Raw genomic sequence first — 20185 nt, forward strand, 5'->3', positions numbered from 1 at the left:
AAAGCTAATCACTATCCCCACAATGACCAGTAGGAAAATTAAATGTGGGAAAACGAATGAGCCAGAAGCGACACATTTGATAGTTTAAAAACGAAACTGAAGAAAAAAAAATACAACAAACGGAACCAGTACAGCAAACAAAAGATAAAAAAAAAATAGCACCACTCAAAAATAATAGTAATAATAATATTGTTTAACGGTCGAAAGCACTTTATTAGCAACCATAAAGAAAAACACTTTTCTTAATGGTGCCTCAACCCCTCACAGTTCTCCCCTCTTGTTCACCTTGAGCAAGTTATGCCACATGTTGTGAGACTCATCAATCACCTTCATTGCGTATTCCTTGTCCTTGAATTCACCATCGAAAGCAAAATGGCTCGCTTCACCACCCTGACAAATCTTGTACACACGGAACCACTCACGGATGGCATCAAGACATCCAGGAAGGAACTTCGGTACGTCATGGATGTCTTTCATGAAACGACATATAGGATCGTTGTGGGATATGCAAACAACTTTCCAATCCATCTTGCCCTCGTCAATCATTCCAAGCACACCTAGCACTTTTACTGCACTCACCTGACCGACTTTGAATTGCGTCATCCCGATCTCAACAGCATCTACGGGGTCATTGTCACCAGTCACCCCAGCCTCGAATAACACCTCTGTGCTCTCCCATGTCTGTGGAAACGCACCATAGTTCCACATCATATCACCATGCTTGTAGAACCGAGGTACGCCATTCTTGATATCCTGCTTTATGGGATTAAATGACTCTCCAGTCGCGATCTCAAACTTTGCGCGCGTCCACTTAGGGATCTCACAGATGAAATTGTAGCGATTCATTGGTGTCGCCTCGGGCTTTGTTCGCACAAGATCACGTACATACAGCGGGATGTCATGCCACGGCGATACCTGCCGCTCCCTACCGGTTTCCAAATCCCTGAAGAAGTACAGTACGCGGTAGCTGGGTGTGTACATTTCACCTTTCTCGTGCACAACCAACTGCTGCTGGTGATACGGCATGGAGAAATCGGCAGACACCATCGAGAAACATTTCGTCCTGGAATGTACAGGATGGGAACACCACCACGCCCAAAACTTCTCAAATGTCACGTGACCATCGATAGCATTGATTTCAGCTTTCATGGCCTTCACATCCCCATCGCTCATGTTACGGCCCAAGTACCTGCATACCTCTTCCACTTTGTCAGGCGTGAGGTAGCCAAGATGCGTCACATCGAATGCTGAGAATAATCGACTCATGATCTTTTTGATCATTGGTTGAGTGAAATCATCCTTATCGTAGGCGGCAAGATCCAGTTCGCTCACCTTCCGGTCAACCGCCTCCTGAATAGGCTCTGCGACGTCGGCCTCAGAACCCCTGCCGGTACTTATGTTGGTACCAAGTGATGCCGAGAAAGGCAGCCCCGCCACTTCGGCAGAAGCCAAATCTTGGGGAGACGTTCGATCACTGCGCGAATCCACACCGTGTGTGTTGTTCATATCTACAGTTGGCACTTTAAAAGGCGGAAGAGGGAAAGCAATCGATTAAAACACAAAGTACATAGAAACAACGACATATTCCGGCGTGATAGTTGTATCGCATACCAACTTCTTCCACTCCAAAATACTCGCAGCTTAGACACTCAAATGCTTTGCTTAGCGATGCTTAACGCTGCCTGCATGCGCGCCAGAGTTCTTCTTCTGCTGTCGACCTCACTGGCTAGGCACACCCGAGTGGTAATATCGGTTGTTGTAACAAATGGAGTGGAAATTTCTTTAACCGTTACCAGTTAGTTGTCCCCTTCCTCACCATTACGCACCAAAGTCAGCTAACTATACCGTGTGGAGCAAATGAACTGACAAATAAATGGAAGGTAAGCACTGATATAGAACAGTGAACCGTACTATCATTATAGGATGGCGTTCACCCACCGCGGTTCCACGGCGGCACCAACCTCTCTTCAGCCATAACAAAATTCAAACTCACGAAGGTAATAACGTAGCTAGCTAAACATCTATGTTGTGCCAAGCCATTCACTGGCAGCTGAGGTGCTTCCCAGTAACGCGTGAGCCTCGTTGGTTTTCTTGGCTCAGCACCCTTTCGCGTAAGAGGTCTTGCAACCCAAATTGTCACCTTCAACTCCGAATACAGGAACATACCAGCGTGTGGTGCAAACCCACCATCTCAAGAGAAGAAAGGTGACTTCCCGAGTAATCTGGAGAGCAGACACCCTGAGAGAGATTATGCCACTTGACAGCTGCATCAGAATAGCCACATGGCGCCAGCACACTCATGGGAGATTTGTGGTTATAATTGATATGCAAGACTGCCATCCCGGAGGAAACCGTTCGACCAGTGTCTGCATCTGCCGCAACCCACCATGTCCCGCAAACCGTTCACTGCATGCCACACTCCTCCACACAGCGTGGCGTTCTAACGCATGATACAGGGTTGATTTCGGACGGACAAGCGTACAAAAAAGAGATACGTTGAACGATGAAGATGGACCGCAGCTCCAGTGATGTACTGTCAGTGTCAGTGTCAGTTCTGTTGGCTGACGGTAACGGGTCAGTACAGCACTGTAATGTTGGCTTCCCTCCATCTGATCTTGTGGGTCCTCATCAGGTATTTGAAAGAGTCGAGCTTGTCGTGCTCATTAAAGGTCGTCATGGGTAGAAAGAAGTGATGGACGCAGCACACTAAGCAAAACGCCAACGAGCTGGAGAGGCCATCAACACGCTCTCTCGGTCTTCCTACGTACACACTAAATAACACAGGACAGCCAGTAGAAAAGCAACGGGCACTTAACCGTGAGTCTTTGGAGTTAACGCCTGGTAGTCGGTTAACCTCCATTACTAAGCACCCGTCAATATGCACATTTAGCACCTGAAACCTCACGCAGCGCATCTACGGACGAAAAATCGCCCCCCAAAAGCAGCTCCTCCACCTGCTCCATTCTCCCAGGAAGAAAAGGTACTTCCACTGCCTCACACACTTGCTGCACTGTACGCCCTGACTGTGGTGGGTACAACAGAACGACATGGCCCTCCTTCCCCATCCGCCCGGTGCGTCCCGCACAGTGAACAAATACAGAAGCTGGTGGGCATTCACCAAAGAGGATAACGTGTGTAACTTCATTTATGTGTATCCCACGACTAAGACTGTGGCTACTCACACCAACCAGTAGTAACCCTGTGTTCAACTTTTCGATAGAGCTGTTGTCCTTCACATAAACGTCCCCTTTACTTCTGCAAATGCGTTTTGGTTTTCCCTTTTCCGGGTCGAGTAACGTCTCTAATGGTGCTGCGATCTCCCGTTTGCCATTCCACCGTAACCACTTTTGTACCTCTGGGCTAGTGCTCTTCAGAGTATTTAATTGGTTAGTGACACTCCCCACCTCTTCCTGGGTTGTAAAAAGAAGTACACGCGGATTCGCCTCCTGTTTACATATTAACCGTAATATGAGTTCAAGAGAACGAGGGAGCGGATATGAGCGAGACTCCGAATAAAAGTAAAAGCTGATTGTTTGAGGAATAGTGTGCTCTACGAAGCTGGTAGTAAGCCTAACTGCTTTGTCATTTCGCATCCACATATTAAGAGCCTGCGCCGTACGACCATCTATAGTCGCACTGGCTGCAACAATCTGAGCGGGAACCTCTTCACGACGGCTACGAAACAAGCGATCAACCAAGTTAATCCCACTGATGTGTTGCCGACCAAATCGGATGTTTCCAAATAAAACAATGTCGGCTTCATCCAAAATAACGCAGTCCACCTTTCGCCGCAGTTTCTCCCCAAGCAAGGTTGGACTGAAACGTAGCACATCGGCAACTCGCTGCGGGGTTCCCACCAACACATGAGGTTGAATGTTATGTAGCTTGGCCAACTGCACTTCAAGCGTTATACTCTCGATAGCAACTTGAACAACCTGTTGAGTGGAGCCACAAAAATGGCGCAACCACTTGTCATATTGAAGAGCCAATTCCTGAGTTGGGACAATAATGACAGTGTGAAGACGATAATTGATATTTTCACGAATTATTCGATTGGCACAGGCAAGTGCGATACCAAAACTCTTTCCCGTCCCGGTTTCCGCGTGAGCGATGACATGTTTACCCTTCAGTAAGAGAGGAATGAGAGCTCCTTGTAACTCTGTGAGACGCCCGATCCCCAGCTTCTTCAGCGCCACAACGAGTGAAATACATAATCCGGCCCCACGCGGAGCCGTTTGCGAAAAGAACAAGGGATGCGCCTCGTTGTTATTAGCTATGTTCGCCGTCGTTGGACTTAACATTTGCGCAGAACCAAGTCGAAGTTGCACTGTCCTATGCCTCTGGGAGGCACCTGAATCCCGCGTCGCATCACGCGCGTAGAAAAACTTCTGGGATGGTGGAAGGTTAGCCGCATGCGCCTCACCACCCTGTCTCATATAGTCATCGAGAAGTGAACCAGCCGAACCGCCATACGCCGCCCGGGAACCCTTCAAATACTTCAGATATCGCACCCCAAAGGTTTTCATTAACGTTAGGCGGGTAAGCGAGGACGACACCTAAATGCATATAGCAAAAAAAAATACTAAAATCAAAGCAGACACTGAATATAAGGTAAGCTGTGATGGGGGGGGGGAGTCCAAGACTCCTTAAAAGTTACCGCATCCAACAGCATACGGTATTCAACACAAGCTAATTAATTGAAATGCTAAGCTCGAATTCAGCATGGAAATAAGTTAATCAAACAATATAACCTCAATAAATTTATGTATGTACATGTATACCAAACAGCAAACCTCATAAAGAAAGTTTCCCTGTCAGCTGAACGTGTACAACAACTCGCAAAAAGGGAAACTACACACTGTCAACGGTGTCATCACCCATCGCCGGAAAAAAAAAATTACACCATTAGTAGGGAAAATAATCGAAAATGGGAGTGTGGGAGGGGAAGCCGGGGCAAAACGAAGACACTAGTAGAAAAAAAACACATACCCCAACTACAACACAAATTATAACCAACAACAGCATGAGTTGAAGTGATACCGACAGCCCAACCAAGCATCCGTAAATATATCTATTAAACAACTGTGTCAACCCCTCACAGTTCTCCCCTCTTGTTCACCTTGAGCAAGTTATGCCACATGTTGTGAGACTCATCAATCACCTTCATTGCGTATTCCTTGTCCTTGAATTCACCATCGAAAGCAAAATGGCTCGCTTCACCACCCTGACAAATCTTGTACACACGGAACCACTCACGGATGGCATCAAGACATCCAGGAAGGAACTTCGGTACGTCATGGATGTCTCTCAAGAAGTGACATATAGGATCGCTGTGGGATATGCAAACAACTTTCCAATCCATTTCGCCCTCGTCAATCATTCCAAGCACACCTAGCACTTTTACTGCACTCACCTGACCGACTTTGAATTGCGTCATCCCGATCTCAACAGCATCTACGGGGTCATTGTCACCAGTCACACCAGCCTCGAATAACACCTCTGTGCTCTCCCATGTCTGTGGAAACGCACCATAGTTCCACATCATATCACCATGCTTGTAGAACCGAGGTACGCCATTCTTGATATCCTGCTTTATGGGATTAAATGACTCTCCAGTCGCGATCTCAAACTTTGCGCGCGTCCACTTAGGGATCTCACAGATGAAATTGTAGCGATTCATTGGTGTCGCCTCGGGCTTTGTTCGCACAAGATCACGTACATACAGCGGGATGTCATGCCACGGCGATACCTGCCGCTCCCTACCGGTTTCCAAATCCCTGAAGAAGTACAGTACGCGGTAGCTGGGTGTGTACATTTCACCTTTCTCGTGCACAACCAACTGCTGCTGGTGATACGGCATGGAGAAATCGGCAGACACCATCGAGAAACATTTCGTCCTGGAATGTACAGGATGGGAACACCACCACGCCCAAAACTTCTCAAATGTCACGTGACCATCGATAGCATTGATTTCAGCTTTCATGGCCTTCACATCCCCATCGCTCATGTTACGGCCCAAGTACCTGCATACCTCTTCCACTTTGTCAGGCGTGAGGTAGCCAAGATGCGTCACATCGAATGCTGAGAATAATCGACTCATGATCTTTTTGATCATTGGTTGAGTGAAATCATCCTTGTCGTAGGCGGCAAGATCCAGTTCGCTCACCTTCCGGTCAACCGCCTCCTGAATAGGCTCTGCGACGTCGGCCTCAGAACCCCTGCCGGTACTTATGTTGGTACCATGCAATGCCGAGACAGGCAGCCCCGCCACTTCGGCAGAAGCCAAATCTTGGGGAGACGTTCGATCACTGCGCGAATCCACACCGTGTGTGTTGTTCATATCTACAGTTGGCACTTTAAAAGGCGGAAGAGGGAAAGCAATTGATTAAAACACAAAGTACATAGAAACAACGACATATTCCGGCGTGATAATTGTATCGCATACCAACTTCTTCCACTCCAAAATACTCGCAGCTTAGACACTCAAATGCTTTGCTTAGCGATGCTTAACGCTGCCTGCATGCGCGCCAGAGTTCTTCTTCTGCTGTCGACCTCACTGGCTAGATACGCACGCAATGCAACTCGAGCACACTGTAAGTTTTTTGCGCGAATTTCACTCTGCAGCAGTGCCACATGGCGGCCAAGTGCAATAACTTTCTGTTGAGTCGCAAAGGAAGCGGTGACAGCGCTATCCTCATCCACCGGCGTAGTTGTTACCTCGACAACTTGCACAAAGAGTTCTCTGAGCTCCCTTGTTCTCTCCAGAAGTTGTGATACGGTGGCCAACGCTCCCTGTTCCACGTGGTTTGCATCTTCACATCCATTTTTGTCCTTACCACTGTAGTTGTGATTCCGTGACATGAGTGCAACGTTCCGGAGCACCTCCGGGATGTGTTGCCACCGCAACTCTTCGGACATTGCTGTTGGTGCGTGCGCACAAGTTGCAGTACTGTTCTAAAACAAGGAGACATGAACGAGAGGTAGAGGTTGAGGACACCATAGGGAAGGTGCGTGATCACAGTGCCGCTGAATTGCGCAATGCAAGAACCGATAATAATGAAAAAGATATGGTTTAACGGCGTACACACCGCAACAGGCAGTTTCATCCTGGGTAAACAATCGATGGTGCTGCCATGTGCACACAGCAGAAATTTCCTCCCGGTATCAAGGCACATGCACGAGCATCGTTTACACCAGAATCTATCGGATTTGACGTTCGACGACACATAAACGTGGAAAGAGTTTTTGTTACACTTTGAAGACAAATGAACAATTCTGCGCGCCCTGCCTCCGAAAAGGTGACAAGTTAAATACAGCGGCATCGGCACTTGCAAAGGCGCGAAGCTCAAAAAAAATTGAAACACTTATATCGGGAGGAAACCCCGAAACTAACGGGGCCCCATTTACTCCCCTTCCTCAGTTGTATAGCGGAAAACCAAACATAAAAAAGTTGGCTTGTGAGGATGAGCATCCCTACCCCGTGTGTCTCCTCTTTACTAGAGGAACGCATTATGCTAGCTATGAAGTATATGTGTACCTTCCTTCTTTGCCTCAAGAATAGTGCACACCCCTGCACGTCGTTAAGAAGAGAAAGATAATGTGCGGTGGTTTGAGTATAACAATTCAGGCCCCACGGGTATTTTACCACGAACAGTGAAAAGCGACTTACACACACTAAGTATTATTCTTTTACCTTTACTCACGTGAAGGAGGCTCACTATCTTATCCCGCTAGAGTAGGTGGAATCCAGAGGGAGTCAAAGGGGCGCAGCGGACATCCCTTCGCCTCGCAACTACGACCAAATGACCACCAATACCTCACCCAGCTGATCACCGAGCGCCGATGTGGGACGAACTTAAAACGCGGTTCATCCACAGGCCGTCACCAAGGTGATGAATGTTTTCAATCCCCGGACCGTTATTAACTCTCTCTATTTCCTCTGATGACATCAGCATGCGACCAACGGCAATCGCATGCTCCTTTTGTTCGACGTGGATGGCTACGATAGCTCCAGCAGCCAGTCCTGGTGTTATGTACCCGCCCTCCGATGTGAGACCAGGGCACATAACATTAGCCCCTGAAACAACATACTTGCAGCCACCAATATCTACCTGTTGTCGGGGCAAAATAAAAGGATACTTGTGCAACAACTTCAGATGGGGAATGTAGGGACTGTTATGATGCCTGAAGAATAGTACTTCTGGCTGCGAACTGACCAGTGTAACGCAGTGCACCTGGTCGTGGCAGCGTACCAACATGATATCCGCCTTCTTCGGCATGATATCCTCCCAGAAGTCTGCAAGCAGCGGGTACTGTTCAGTGAGTTCTCCGCGGATTTGAGACTGCTCTTTGTTGCTAATGTTGGCTATTTGTGCCACATTCTGCAATGTGAACTTCTTAAAGAGGTCGGCGGAAGACAAGTGGCGGTTCTCCTGTTGCATACCTCGTTCTCTTCTTTTCGGTGGCTGCGCGCTAAAGGTACTTACTAGGTATTCGGTGACGGGATGAAGGTGCGCTCAGAGTACAGTATGCAGCGGCAAAGGCAGGTACACAAGAACAGAACCGGCAGAAACAGGGGGGAAGTAGCGATGGCGTAATAGTGTTGACAGCAAACGTGAGTCCTTAGAGAATTAAAGCTCCCCCTCCCCCCGAGGGAGGGAATGCCGGGACTTTTGCGCTTATTTATCACACGCTCCGCCAGGGTAGTGTTAACAACAATTTACAAGACAGCACTTGATATTGTCGAACCCTCTTCCTGATCTTCCTCCAACAGTAGTCGCAGTTCCTTTTGTGTCTCGAGCAACATCATCGACGAAGGTTGTATCTGCGACGAAATCTCGTGGATATCCGATTCACTATTGTCCCTACTTGCACACTTGTGCTTTGGCAGTAGGCGCACCATTACAGGGCGTCCACATTTTTCACAGTTGACGAAGCGGTGGTCGCACTCTGCCTCGTGGTCGCTCAGTGAGGAAGGGGGAAAGCGCTGATTGCAGTGTCGACATGAACACTCCTTGCCATTTGTCGCAGCGCTCGACCCCAGTGGCGCGACGGACGAGGACGAGGAGCACTGTTGTTGCCGCAGTTGCTGCTGCTTTATCATAAACTCTTTGTTTAACCGCTCGGTCACTGTTACCACCTGGGAGTCTAACATCTGCTGCGCTTCCTCCTTCCACTTGGCGAGAAACGTCTTGACCTCCTGAAGTTCCTGCTCCTTCTCCTTCGAAACAGAGTCACACAGATTGTTCATCCACTGTCCTACGCCTTGGACAATCGCCTTGGTTTCGTCCACATTAGACTTCATTGCATTGCTAAGAGATGAATGCACAGCTTCACAAGACATGGTTATTTGCCTCTGGGCAGCTTCTACCTCCGCCCGAAGCTTCTCTATGGCACCAACTGCTAGAACAACCTCTGGTTGAGCAGGCTCCTCACTCTTTCGGGGAGTGTGATGAAGGGACGGGGTTTTGGACAATCGTACCCTCCTTTCTTCACCTTGTAGACACAGCAATGACTCCCGCTCCGCACAACAGGAAGTGGTATTACTAACGCTCAATCCACTGCAACTTTGACTATGTCGGCGCAGTTGATCGTTTGGTGCGTCCAAGAGGACTTCTGTTCGGGTTTGTTTCAACATTTTCCCAAAATTGTGGCCTCTCTGCAAGTCGTTTCTATCGGCTCCTTCCCGTTGCCTTTGGTGTGCCGGCGGTGAGGAGATACCGTTATCGGCTCGTTTTCCTGCTTTCATCCCTCCCTGTTTATGCTGCGCTGCCGCAAGAAGAGAAACATTTTCCTGAAAGAGCGTGCGCTCGTCCCGGAGCTCCTTCTCCAGACATCGCACCTTCGACTCCGCTTGTAAGGCTCGGGACTCTAAAGTCCGACACGTTACTTTGAGAGCATCACGCTCCTCCCGCAGCCTCGACTGTTCCCTACGTGACGCCTCCAGCTTCTCTTCCAGCCTCCCCATACTATTTGAACTGATTCGCTTAGCGGCGTCGCAGGTTCGCTTTTCGAGTAGCTCACCTTTCATTACAGATTGTGACCACAGGACAAACTGCAAAGAAAGCTGTAGGAGACTCAGCAGCTGATGCATATCTGTTTCGCTTGTATTCGCAACCACCGCGGTGCTAACATCACACTCGGCAACAAGTGAAATCAGGTTCTTCATCAACTGCAAATCTGGTGCAACAGTATGATGGGCAGCAACGTTGACGCTGCGTAGATGTGCCCATGGTATGTCGCGCGTCCCAGCTATGTAGCGAAAAGCTCGAAGCTGCTCTTTCACACTCATGAATGCAGTAATATCGCTAATAGGCAAGTATCTGTAGCCCCGCAAATCAGTGGACACACTCTCAAGGCGGCTATGTCAGTCTCCCGAATACCACTAAACGACTGCCACAATACTATGTCTTGATAGAGAAATAGAAGAACTACACATTTAAAGAATGCACTGCGATTTGCGCACGGAGCAGTAGCCCAATAGAACCAGATACACGGAATAATGGGGAGGCTACAAGGGGTTCACGGTGGACTGAGCAAACCCCTTTAGCAAACATAAGTTGCTACCAGAGTGATCTATTCCACCCACTCACACACGCGGTGCAAAAAACAAAAAACGTCATCGTAATCCCGGCACCACCAAGCAAAGGGACAAAACACTCTGATCTTCGTGTAGAGCTTTTTCTTTTTACCTCACACAACGAGTAAGCAAAGCGTACAACCATGGAAAGAGCGGTTCTCACCCTAAACCAGGCCGTCACATAGCTGGTCCCCGCACACACAGATATATGTGTTTTAATATAGTGTCAAAAACACTTGAGAGGGAGAAAGGGTTGAGGACAAAAAAATTGTTGGAAGGACATCCAATAAAAGGGAACATAACCGAGTAAACGAAGCCAGCGAGAAAAACAACATGGGACGCAACTGAACGTCTAATAGAAAGAACCACCAACTCGGGTTGCAATGGGGGGGGGGCTTTCGAGACGTTGGCGGCCCCTCAGCACCCATCGGGAGTCACGGTACAAAAAGCAACGCTCAAGAAGGGAAGAACAACTCTGCACCTCGTTCTCGGATTTTCCAACGTTGCAAGAGTGCACGCCGCCACCTTGAGAGCAACCATCCGCGATGTTCAGCCCATCAACCGTCAGACATGGATGCTATAAAGTTCGCTTTAGCGCGGCCTCCTTATTTGCGATCCACGCTAACAGATCATCCGCAATTTGCGTCGGGTTCAGGGGGAACCGGTGAGCAACGGTCATCTCACTGATTGATGCTGCAATGCGCTGCTTCCACTGGGGTATATGGGTTGCGCAAATTTGTTCAAACTCCTTTACACAAGCGCGTAACTCAGTTAGGTCACTGGAGCCCCCATCCCCAATTCCAGCGTGAATGGCTTGTTCTATGTTCATTTGAGCAGTAATAGCAGCCTGAGTTATTACAGTACTTAACACACTGCGAGTAACAGACACTTGTAGCACCGCCAATAGTTTTGGAATAGTTCCGATGATGAAATCCATTGCGGCAATCAGCCCTCCATTTTCTACATTTACTTCGTCACCACTAAAAACCGTCCCCACTCCTGATTCTACACTATGGGAAACCGTACCCTGGCGGACTGCGACGAGCCGCTTCCAGTGATTTACGTCGGCTGTTGGTTTTAGCCGTTCTTCCACCTCCCTCATGAACGACGGGAGCAGCCTCCCGATACCATTCTGTACCTCCTTCGCGAAAAGGGACGACGATGAGTCGAGGAGTTGTGGCTCCCCTAGCTTCTTTCGTCTGTGTAGTCCGCCGTAGTCACCTGGCCAAGCAAGCACAAATTGCTGTTCCACACATGAGAGAATAATGGGCATGACAGCACACGATGTTACATACACTGCAAGTTTCATCATTGCGTTACCTTCTACTGACGCCAAATGGCCTTGCATCACGCCCGCTACGGTGCGGAACAGTACGGAGAGGTACTTCAGCAACATCTCATCCACGTTATTGAACTCGGACTGCCGCGCCACGGCTCCGTTGTTCACCTCAATTATAGAGTGGCAGCGCGCCAAGAACCGAAGCGCCGTTTCACCAATTTTTGGGACGAGCAGAGCATATGGGAGTACGACTTCCCCAGCACTGAGGTCGCCAGAAGGGATGAAAAGTTCGATATCTTTGTAGCGGTCAAACGAGAACCGCTTGACGTATGCGTTATATTCCTCGTCCGTTCCCACAGATATTGGCTGCAACGTGTCATTAGACACAATCTGTGATGCTTCCACACAGGCTTCCTGCAGCCATGTACTAATAATACTGTCGCTCATAACTTCCAACATACGTGAAACGATGACGGGACTTAGACGGACACTGACAACGGAGTCGACAGCGATATTGACGAAACGTCGTAGCAAACGAAACACATCTACCACGTGCTCTGTGTAGTCGGGATCATTTGCCAGCGCTGATGTAACGCAACGTGCTCGCTCAGCTATGGCATGCGAAATTTGATCCCACATGCAAAGTACCTCCGCCGTTGACTGCATGTGTGGATCCGTAACGTGATATACAATGTCCTCAATAAGAATAAAGCCAAGGGCAGTGGCGCAATATGTGTTTAAATCCTCAACAAGTGCTTTTCCGCTAACCCCCTCCGTATGCAGAGGTGTGTCGTAAAGGTCGAGCTTCGCTTGTTGCGCGCGGCAATCTATGTAATAGTTTCGATAATACGCTCCACACCGAAGTTCCTCAAATACTTCCTGCATGGCGGCCCCTCGTAGCACCTTCGAAATACCCTCGGCTTCAGCGAATGGAGCCCGTCTAATGAACGCTGATGTACAGCTTAGCTCCACCCACCACTCACCCTCATCTGTCATGTGTAATTCCTTTTCTACAGATCCGGGGTCCACGGTACCCCTCCATGTCATTGCAGCCGTGCCAATGGGCAGCGACATTTCACGCAGAAGTTTCAGCCACGCGTTGAGGTGCTGAATCGCACATGTAAAGATCTCATGCGCTATCTGAGGTACACGCTGATTTATAACATAGTCACCTAAAGTATACTCAATTAGTGGTGTTGCCATCTGAAGGAGCTGCTTAAGTGAAACAACGGCACCGAGAAGCTGCTGCTGGCGGAGGCGCGCTTCAGTTGTTTCCAGATGCTCAGCAACCTCAAGAGCCCCATGCAGGAGCAGACGTACGCGCGCCACGTTATCCTTCACACGACGGGAGAGAGTGAGTTCTGCAGCCGCGACCTTCATGTCCATCGCGGAAGAACGGACAAGCTCAATGGCACCGCTGAGTTCCTGCCCAACTAGCTTAGCATCATCCTCAGAAATCGAAGTGCACTGACGTGCCGCCTGCAGAAACACCGGATAGTGACGTTCACAGAGCTTCTCTACCTGACCTTTATTCTCGTTAATGAAGGTCGCTATGTCTTCCAACAGAACATCTTCCTCATTCCTAATATACGCATTCTTCAAGGTGCTATAATCGGTAAACTCTCCATCGACAATTGATGTCACCGCCAGGTACCGTGACGGGGCTTTTTGAAACAAGCTACTCTGTTCCCCGTCGCGCTGCCGAGAGAGAGCGGCCCGCTGTTGTTGCCCCTGTCCCCACACAGGGCCCCCGTCCTCTTCTTCCTCTTCTTCCTCCTCTTCACTCTCCCCACTGTCGGGATCTTTTGAGGTAACAGCTTTTTCATCAGCATATAACTCCCGCATACTCACTGATTGTATTTCATCTTTAGCAAGTTGCTCCGCGCGTAACCGCGCGTCGCATGTGAGTTCCATTAGACGTTGCTCGACTTCCCGCAAATCCACAAAGGCCGTTCCGAATAACATCACAGAACGGAAATCATCGCCAGATGCATTCTTCCCGTTGACTACGGCGCCTCCAGCACCATTTTCCGTTTCCTCAAAGTTGGTATCCGATTCAATAAGCAAGACGTTGTCCCGAAGGGATGCAGTTAAGCGGATATTGGGCCACCGTGCATAGAAACGCATTCCCTTGACCTTTAGTAGGTAGAGATAAAACGGTGTTGCAGCAAGCAGCACCTTCTTCTTCCTTCCATGTCTGTGGATACGTAATGGCCCTTCCGTATGGTACACGAGGTGGGGACTGTCGTCCATGCTACGCAGAATAACCTGTAGCCGCTCATTGCGCTCAAGGTCCTCTATCCGCCCCATTTCTTCCAACTAAGGGTTTTCAACACAAACACGAGCGACCCTGTTCAAAGGAGGGCAAGGTGTGAGAAGAAAATTTACGAAGGTAGGGTCACATAGCCCCTGAACCAAAACAAAGTAGAAGCAAAAATAATGAAGTATCTTTTTTTTCTATGTTGTACCACAATCATCACCGTGGTGCTGGATCACATAGCGGTCCTCTATGTATAAGGTTGATCTCCCCCAGGAATTTGCCCAGTGATGCCATTATTAATCTACACTGGTGCCCAGCCGTTGCTCGCTACCTGCACCACGTCCTTTTGATTTCCATACCACCAGGGAAATAGGGGTCATCCACTAGCCTGTACAGCAGCACCGAGTCTTCTGTTTGCGCCGCACCTCCGCCGCGGGATGTTGTTCCGTTTCTGCATTTCTCTGATTTGCAGGAGAAACACTAGGCTCCACACCTACTGAAGGTGAAGATGGCGGTGGTGCACGAGTGATGGAAGGATTCAAATCGCCCCTGATATCAATAACGGCATCGGGGCCCTTTGAACGCTGAGTACAGCTGTCAGAAACGCTCATGGCAAGTGGACCGTCCTCAGTCAGCCCATCAGGAGCACTGACTCGGCGTGTTCGTAGAGCCGCAGAGTCCTTTGAACGTGTTGTGCGAGTGGACGAATGACTTCCTCTGCGCCTGCTACCCCGATGCTTGCCGTCAGAAGCTTTTGACCGCTGCGCCTTTGGTCGCGGCGCTCCTGACGCATGAGAGGGGCTGCGTGAGGGTCCCTCAACTAAGCTGTCAGGGGCAGTTGGCCGAGGTCCCTTAACTTCTGAATTATATACGTTTTGAGCGATATCAGCGGTGTGACCATACGGTTCCGTCGAAGATGAGACATGGGCACCTACATTATCTGGTCCGCCATGTTCCCCAGAGGACCAACGCCAACTGTTTCGCAGAAGACTTTTAAACTCATTGGGTTCAACAACTAGTGAAGTTCGCAGATACCAAGGCGCAGTGCTCAGTGCAGTGGGTTGGGGGTTCGCAGTTTCATGCCCTAACATCTGAGATGCTAATTTGCGGCACCGCTCACTTTGTTGATTTAACATCAACCCCGACTTCATTGGATAGTCCACATTATCCATATTTGTGTCGTGCCCCGTACCACTAGTGTTGGTTCCTGGTATAGGGTTTGTTACATGCACCCGTATAGGGGGGCCAGCTGCCGCTTTTCCGTTCTTTGCGGAACAAATGCCATGCAGGTCTATAAAGACGCAGGCGGAGGCACCGCGTGGTTGTTCCGCGGTTGTAGCGGCGTTAAGGGGCTCTGTGGGACTACTCTCCGCTGCACTTGACACACTCATTACGGAAGGTGCAGCACTCCCAACATTCCTCTGCTCCTTTGTTCCCTCCCTCTCCCTTTCTTCGTTCCGCGCTTGATCTTTTTGTTCTTGTTGCTCGCCGGGCGCCGGTTTCGTATCAACCTTCGAATCACCTTCGTCTCTCTCTGTTTCACCCACCTTCATCAAGGGACGTGGCTCCCTGGGGGATCGAGGGGAGGACATACTTGACAAAGTCCCACTGAGACAAACGGGGCTTGAGACACCACATGACAAAGGGGCTTGTTCGTTCTCCTGTGCTCGATTGGAGTGTGTGTCATCGGATTCAACGGTTTGACCTGGGGCAATGCTTTCTACCTCCGTCCCTGGTTCCGTCTGTACACCGGTGTTACAAACAAAGGATTGCCGTCTACTGGTCCCGATTCCCAACTGCTGCCGCTGTGCGGCCTCCTCCAGTAGCGACCTTAATGCCTCTTGAACGGGTGATGGGACCGTGTAAGGCAGGGAGGGAGAGTATAAAGGCTGGAAACGCATAACGGGAGGCGATGGGTAACTCGCGGTCCCCATAGAGCGCTCGGGTGCCGGAAAAGTAATTTTAAGGGCACCCGAGCGCGGGGTCTCTGCTCCCTTTGAGGAAGGAACATACACGCAAACACGATTCATGCCATTCACCACTTCCACTGGCTCGCAAGTGACAAATTCGTCAAGGTTATTTTTCTCCGAGTTCCCTGAGTTACTGCTTCCAGCCGCCGATAATGGAGTACTTTCATTTTCGTTGCCCCTTTCATTTGGTGGAAATGGCGAACGCAGCATACGGCTGCGTGGCGTGGCATTCATATGGTTTTGCGTTGTCCTAATTTCTCTCTCAAACATTGGAAACTCAACAGGAGGCGATCGTATTCCCGTGCTCAGCTGGCGCCTTCTTCCAACACCGCTTTGCATGAGAGAAGACGTACAGCAGGAAACCGACGACCCACGTCTCACCAAGTCCTCATCATTGCCGTAGGGTGCTCTAATATCTTGACTCTTAGGCCCTTGCATACTCATAATGGACGACATTCGGTCATGAGTGCCCACTCCCTCGAACTGCTTCCCACGATACCGTTGCATCACTCATGCGGTGGCCTTTACCCTACGATTTGTTAGCTTTCAAGCATTTTTATGTGTTTCACGGAGGAAGCGGAGTGGATTATGTTCCGGAGTTCACACAGCCAAGAAAATTGCGGTTTCACCACGAGCGCAAAGCTCATGAGTACAAAGATGCTGAAGGGAAAACACCAATATATAACTAACGAAAAGCAGTAAAGGGGACCGAGGGGGGGGTGTGCGGCGAGCTGAAAACATCAAAAAGAAAACACATGGCTGGTCGGAGGAAGGCGGCGGAGAGCACCGCAACCTTTTGCCGCTCGCGAGAGTCTGACAAACAAAGGGAGCAATAAAGAAAAAAACAGAAAAGGAGGAAAGGTGGAGAACATGGGAGAAGACGAATGTGCGCATCCCGACAACTGAATGTCACTTCCCAATCCCTATACACACGCGTGCACACGCACTCACCTACGGTAATCTCCTTCCCTCTCCCCTTGCCCGACCTCTCCTCATGCGCTAGATTGCCTTCTTTATCCGTCTTCATTTTGCCCTGCTTTGTTTGTGTGGGCATGAGTCTTCCCTTCTTTAGATATAGCTCTACCACCGCTCCACTACGATTCTTTGTAATTTTCCAACTGTTGACACCATACTTCCATAATAAAAGGGTTGAAGCTAGGGCGCACCAGAAAGCAAACAATAACATTTCCAATGAACAGTCGAACAGTGGGAAGAAAACGGTGAATAGGGAAGGAATGACCAGATTAAATTTTCCGGACGACTCTCTACCCCACACTTGGTAGAACCACCTCCAGAATCTACGAAGGTGTTTCTGGTTCCATCCAAATACGGGCACGGAATGTCTTGTACAGATCCCGTACGAGCACCCTGAAGTCGAGCCGCTGATGTGCGCGATAATAAAAGGTAAGCTTTTTTCGGTCAAATTGATATTCCGCATCAACAATTAACATGGATAATCCGTGCTCTTCCACTTTCTTCTGCGCCACTTCGACCGCACGGTCCTCCAATTCAGTCTGCACACCTTGAAGCTGCGACACCTCCAGTGCACTAGCCACACGTAATACACGGCCAACGCCTTCCGCCCACTTCTTTTCGCCGCCGCAGTCCCGTTCGTCATGTGCCCATGTTCGCGTGACGAGTCCAATATCCTCACCACGGTCACCGCCCACTACTACATACTCCCCGGGGGAAACATACGTGGGGGATTCGAACTGGAGGACGCGCATCCGCTTAAACATGACAATGACCTGGCACGGGGCACTGTGATTCTTGGGTGGGGACCGGTTACGTCTGTCCTCTGGGATTAGCTCGGGCGTGGGCCGTTTGCAGTCCTCGTCCCCAAGCACAATATCCCCGACATGGCCCTGCCATAGGGAGGGTGTTCCTTGATTTGTGTTGCCGTTGGTGCCCCGTGCAGCGCCAGCCACCTCGTCTATAATGCGGTCGTAATTCACTGTCGCGCGACTCACCGGGGGTGAGGCCATAGACGGTGTGGCGCGCGACTTATCCTCAATGGCCACAGTTGGCCGGCTTGGAGTCACCATAAGTGAATCAAGGAGCTTCGCGTTGCTGTCCTCGTGGTGAGGACTCACAGCAGTTTCATTGAGTAGGTCCTCAAGGCAATTAAAGCGACGGTCAACAACACCACGCGCGGTTTGTAGGCGCATGAGGCATTGGACGTACCATTCCTCGACCAACCGCCTGGTTTCTTCGATGTCCTTGAGAATTGTTGCGGCCATAAAAACCGTTTTGTTTGAGTCCCTCCTCGCTAATTTGACGCAATACACCGCCAAACTGGGAAACGACAACAATGTCCAAATAACGCAATCGCAGTAACCTTCTGCTCCTTAGTTTCGTGCCGTCTTAGAGACGGGGAAGTTTCTTCTGCCACCAGGTGAAACGGTAAGAAAAGCGTAAAACGCATCGATACACCAAACAAATGGAGATAGAATGAGAACAGTTACAAGAAAAGCACAGTCAGTTGTAGACAAGAGGGAGGAAAAGAAAGAAGAAAGATTTGGAGAACGTAAGGTAGCTATCGCTACATATGCGCTCACTGCTTCAAACCTCGCATTCTTTACTACCACATTCGAAGTGCAGGAGTTCATGCCGCGGAGAGGGGAGAGGATCAAGTGTAGGCTACAGTAAATCTACCACACACGCGGAAGCGGAACGTCACCAAACAACAAGTGGATCCTTGTCAACGGTAGAGGTGATGACGCTCACCTCTTCACCCATAGCTTTCTTTAATTTTGGTAACAGCTCACTACTCAGGTACCCACGTTCCGTGTTACTGTGTTCACATAATATCACCGCCTGTCCCTTGGCGTTGGCCGCGAGGACTTCGTGATGGCCCATTTCCCCGGCGAGAAGCACGTCTACGTGTTCCTTCAACCCACTGAAGACGCTACCACCACTTCCTGCACAAATGGCCACCCGCTCCACAGGTGTGTTTCCGGTCCAACAACTTGGCAGCGAAACCCGCACAGTTGGAAGGCCTAACCCCTGTTTAATGTCCTGCACCAACGTATGTATCTCTTTGGGTCCGCTTAATGATACGATACGACCGATTCCGACCGTCGCATCAACTTTACCGCAATTTTTGTCTTGCATATAAATTTCGCAAGGCCGAATGGGGTAACATCTTCCCCTAGCATCGACAATGGAGGCGAGCCAATCATTTATACCTCCTGAAACCGCATCCAATGAAGTGTGGGGAGAGTAAATGGAGGCTCCATGGCGTATGGTCTGCAGTATTATTTTCTGCTTGGGATCTGTCAGTGTCAGCCGTTTAAACGGTGTGAAGATGGGCGGGTGGTAGGCGATGATAACCTCAGCATTGTGGCGCAAACACTCTTCCATCACCTCAGGGGTGAGATCGATCGTCAGCACAACAACGCCTGAGTTGTTGCTCATGGGAGACTCCACCAGAACACCAACGTTATCCCAAGATCTATCAGCAAGGTGAAGTGGGGCGATCTCCTCCATTACCCTTGCTACTCGACTGATAAGAGAAGTCATCTTTTTTCTTAGTACTTTCTTCTTTTTCTCTTTCAACCCCCGTAAGGGACCCAAACACGTGTGCGCAAATGGTGTGGACGCAGGAACCAGCAGGGAATTTTTCTTTTTCTAAAAGTCTCACACGAATGCAGCACCACGCTGGAGTCATGCAAAGCAAATAACGAAGGGTCAAAGATGGGCAAGAACACATCCAACAGGCACAACCACAATCCGTACATGTATCCCTACACCCCCACACATGTAAGTATACCGCCGACCGTGTTTAAAAAAAAAATCACAGCAAGCACGTGTAACACGGATACGAAGTGAGTGTAGGTTGACAAAGATCATGACACGGTACCACCTCAATCAGCAATCATCTTCCCCACCGATAACGGAAATAATGGGACTCCAATTATACAAAAATGCACACGCTCGCGCGCGCAGAAACAGAAGTTGTGAGGAAGAAACGCCGGGTTTGCTATCACTCCTCATGATAATCTGAACAAAAAAAAAAAAGAACAAGTGGATGACCCCATCCGCAGTCGTGAATTAGTAACTGGGGGGGGGGGGGAACAACTAGTTTTTTTTTCGTA

General features: G+C 49.5%; 10 protein-coding genes across 10 annotated transcripts, besides 1 other annotated feature; all 10 read right to left on the reverse strand.

The window, feature by feature from the left end:
- Positions 1 to 261: 261 nt before the first annotated feature.
- Positions 262 to 1506, reverse strand: Tb11.02.4910 (acidocalcisomal pyrophosphatase; the record flags this gene model as incomplete). Its single annotated transcript, XM_823685.1, has 1 exon — positions 262 to 1506. The coding sequence occupies one exon, from the start codon at positions 1504 to 1506 to the stop codon at positions 262 to 264; it is 1245 nt and encodes a 414-aa protein (XP_828778.1).
- A 1367-nt stretch (positions 1507 to 2873) lies between these two features.
- On the reverse strand, positions 2874 to 4526 carry Tb11.02.4920 (ATP-dependent DEAD/H RNA helicase, putative; the record flags this gene model as incomplete). Its single annotated transcript, XM_823686.1, has 1 exon — positions 2874 to 4526. One exon carries the CDS (start codon positions 4524 to 4526, stop codon positions 2874 to 2876), a length of 1653 nt encoding a protein of 550 aa, XP_828779.1.
- Positions 4527 to 5095: 569 nt separating this feature from the next.
- Tb11.02.4930 (acidocalcisomal pyrophosphatase) lies at positions 5096 to 6340 on the reverse strand (the record flags this gene model as incomplete). The annotated part of the gene is made up of 1 exon (XM_823687.1): positions 5096 to 6340. One exon carries the CDS (start codon positions 6338 to 6340, stop codon positions 5096 to 5098), a length of 1245 nt encoding a protein of 414 aa, XP_828780.1.
- A 143-nt stretch (positions 6341 to 6483) lies between these two features.
- On the reverse strand, positions 6484 to 6918 carry Tb11.02.4940 (hypothetical protein, conserved; the record flags this gene model as incomplete). Its single annotated transcript, XM_823688.1, has 1 exon — positions 6484 to 6918. One exon carries the CDS (start codon positions 6916 to 6918, stop codon positions 6484 to 6486), a length of 435 nt encoding a protein of 144 aa, XP_828781.1.
- A 911-nt stretch (positions 6919 to 7829) lies between these two features.
- On the reverse strand, positions 7830 to 8441 carry Tb11.02.4950 (hypothetical protein, conserved; the record flags this gene model as incomplete). Its single annotated transcript, XM_823689.1, has 1 exon — positions 7830 to 8441. The coding sequence occupies one exon, from the start codon at positions 8439 to 8441 to the stop codon at positions 7830 to 7832; it is 612 nt and encodes a 203-aa protein (XP_828782.1).
- A 278-nt stretch (positions 8442 to 8719) lies between these two features.
- Tb11.02.4960 (hypothetical protein, conserved) lies at positions 8720 to 10291 on the reverse strand (the record flags this gene model as incomplete). The annotated part of the gene is made up of 1 exon (XM_823690.1): positions 8720 to 10291. One exon carries the CDS (start codon positions 10289 to 10291, stop codon positions 8720 to 8722), a length of 1572 nt encoding a protein of 523 aa, XP_828783.1.
- An 865-nt stretch (positions 10292 to 11156) lies between these two features.
- Positions 11157 to 14168, reverse strand: Tb11.02.4970 (hypothetical protein, conserved; the record flags this gene model as incomplete). The annotated part of the gene is made up of 1 exon (XM_823691.1): positions 11157 to 14168. One exon carries the CDS (start codon positions 14166 to 14168, stop codon positions 11157 to 11159), a length of 3012 nt encoding a protein of 1003 aa, XP_828784.1.
- Positions 13607 to 13649: a sequence feature (CT-rich).
- Positions 14169 to 14501: 333 nt separating the features above from the next.
- Positions 14502 to 16595, reverse strand: Tb11.02.4980 (hypothetical protein, conserved; the record flags this gene model as incomplete). The annotated part of the gene is made up of 1 exon (XM_823692.1): positions 14502 to 16595. The coding sequence occupies one exon, from the start codon at positions 16593 to 16595 to the stop codon at positions 14502 to 14504; it is 2094 nt and encodes a 697-aa protein (XP_828785.1).
- Positions 16596 to 17386: 791 nt separating this feature from the next.
- On the reverse strand, positions 17387 to 18328 carry Tb11.02.4990 (hypothetical protein, conserved; the record flags this gene model as incomplete). Its single annotated transcript, XM_823693.1, has 1 exon — positions 17387 to 18328. The coding sequence occupies one exon, from the start codon at positions 18326 to 18328 to the stop codon at positions 17387 to 17389; it is 942 nt and encodes a 313-aa protein (XP_828786.1).
- Positions 18329 to 18764: 436 nt separating this feature from the next.
- Positions 18765 to 19610, reverse strand: Tb11.02.5000 (NGG1 interacting factor 3-like; the record flags this gene model as incomplete). Its single annotated transcript, XM_823694.1, has 1 exon — positions 18765 to 19610. One exon carries the CDS (start codon positions 19608 to 19610, stop codon positions 18765 to 18767), a length of 846 nt encoding a protein of 281 aa, XP_828787.1.
- Between the last annotated feature and the right edge of the window lie 575 nt (positions 19611 to 20185).

This window comes from Trypanosoma brucei, assembly GCF_000002445.2.
Source record: "Trypanosoma brucei brucei TREU927 chromosome 11 chr11_scaffold01 genomic scaffold, whole genome shotgun sequence".
NCBI lineage: Eukaryota > Euglenozoa > Kinetoplastea > Trypanosomatida > Trypanosomatidae > Trypanosoma > Trypanosoma brucei.